We start from the raw sequence: 1,671 nt of genomic DNA, 5'->3' as shown, positions 1-1,671 counted from the left end.
CTGCGACTTCAGGATCGGATTTATGTTCCTAATGTTGATGGCTTGAGAGAGTTGATTCTTGAGGAGGCTCACAGTTTATGGTATTCTATTTATCCAGGTGCTACAAGGATGTATTGTGATTTGAAACAGCATTATTGGCGGAGAAAGATGAAGAAGGATATTGTTGGACATGTTTTATAGTGTTTGAACTATCAACAAGTCACGTATGAGCATCCGAAATTGGGTAGTTTGCTTCAGAAGATTGATATACCGGAGTGGAAGTGGGAGCACATAGGATTTTGTGGTAGGGTTACCATGGACTTTGAGGAAGTTTGATACCATTTGGGTCATTGTTGATCGGTTGACCAAATCGGCACATTTCATTCTAGTTATGACTTTCTACACTTTAGAAATGTTGGCTAAGATCTACATCAGAGAGATTATTTGTTTTCATGTTGTACCTGTTTCTGTCATCTCAAATCACGATACTTAGTTCACTTTGCATTTTCGGAGCAGTGCTACATTTCACCCTCAGATGGATGGGCAGTCTGAGCAAACTATTCAAATCTTGAAGGATATTTTGAGAGCATGTGTTATTAATTTCGGAGGCTAGTGAGATCAATTTATACCCTTAACGGAGTTTGCCTACAATAATATCTACTAATATAGTATTCATATGGCTCCGTATGAGGAATTATATGGAGGTGGTGTTGATTTCCGGATGGTTGGTTTAAGTCTAGTTAGGTAAGATTATTGGGAAAAGATTTGGTTCAGGATGCTTGGGAGAAGGTAAAGTTGATTCAGGACTGACTTCATACAGTGCCGTCCAGGCAGAAGAGTTATGCTGATAGGAATGTTCGTGATGTGGCTTTCATGGAGGGTGTTAAGGTTCTTCATAGAGTTTTGCCTATGAAAGGCATGATGAGATTTTTGAAGAAGGGAAAGTTGACTCCTTGGTACATTGGCCCGTTTGACATCTTGGAAAGAGTTGGCAAGGTGGCTTACAAAATTTCTTTGCCACCCAGCTTGTCGAGCGTTCATCTGGTGTTTTATATTTTCATGATTCGGAAGTATCATAAAGACCGGTCATATGTGTTGGATTTTATCTCGGTGCAGTTGGATGAGAATTGGTCTTATGAGGAAGAGTCAGTGGTCATTTTGGATAGGCAGGTTCGAAAGTGGTCTAAAGATATTACATCGATGATGGTTTAGTGGAGAAGTCAACATGTCAAGAAGGAAACTTGAGAGATCGAACATTATATACAGAGTAGATAGCCTCACCTTTTTGGCATTTCAGGTATATTTCTAAACTTGTTCGAGGATGAACGTTTGTTTAAGAAGGGGAGAATTAATGACCCAGTCGATCGTTTTATCTATTTGAGCCTCATTTCCCTATTTAATATTTTTTGTATGCTTGTTTGTTATTTTGTGGCTTGCGGGGATAATTGGCTTTGTTCTGTGGAGGTTTGGGAGTGAATTGGAACACTTAATTCTATTGTTGGAAGCATAAGTTGTAAAAAGTTGATCAAGGTTTGACTTTTATGTAAAGAACCTCATATTAATAATTCGATGGTTCCAATAGGTTCGTATGATGATTTTGGACTTAGACATATGTTCGAATTTGAATTTGGAGGTTCCTAGGATGCTTTGGCTCTATTTGTCGAAGTTGGCAATTTGAAGGTTCGGAGAGTT

General features: G+C 38.7%; 1 protein-coding gene across 1 annotated transcript; it reads left to right on the top strand.

Annotated features, from left to right (window-relative positions):
* The first annotated feature begins 655 nt into the window (after nucleotides 1-655).
* Nucleotides 656-1,191, top strand: LOC142174359 (uncharacterized). Its single transcript, XM_075240140.1, has 2 exons — nucleotides 656-723; nucleotides 810-1,191. The coding sequence occupies exons 1-2, from the start codon at nucleotides 656-658 to the stop codon at nucleotides 1,189-1,191; spliced, it is 450 nt and encodes a 149-aa protein (XP_075096241.1).
* Nucleotides 1,192-1,671: the final 480 nt, after the last annotated feature.

The sequence above is a fragment of the Nicotiana tabacum genome, chromosome 20 (assembly GCF_000715075.1).
Source record: "Nicotiana tabacum cultivar K326 chromosome 20, ASM71507v2, whole genome shotgun sequence".
NCBI lineage: Eukaryota > Viridiplantae > Streptophyta > Magnoliopsida > Solanales > Solanaceae > Nicotiana > Nicotiana tabacum.
Note: the sequence above shows the minus strand (reverse complement) of the source record. Positions and strands in the feature narration are given on the sequence as shown.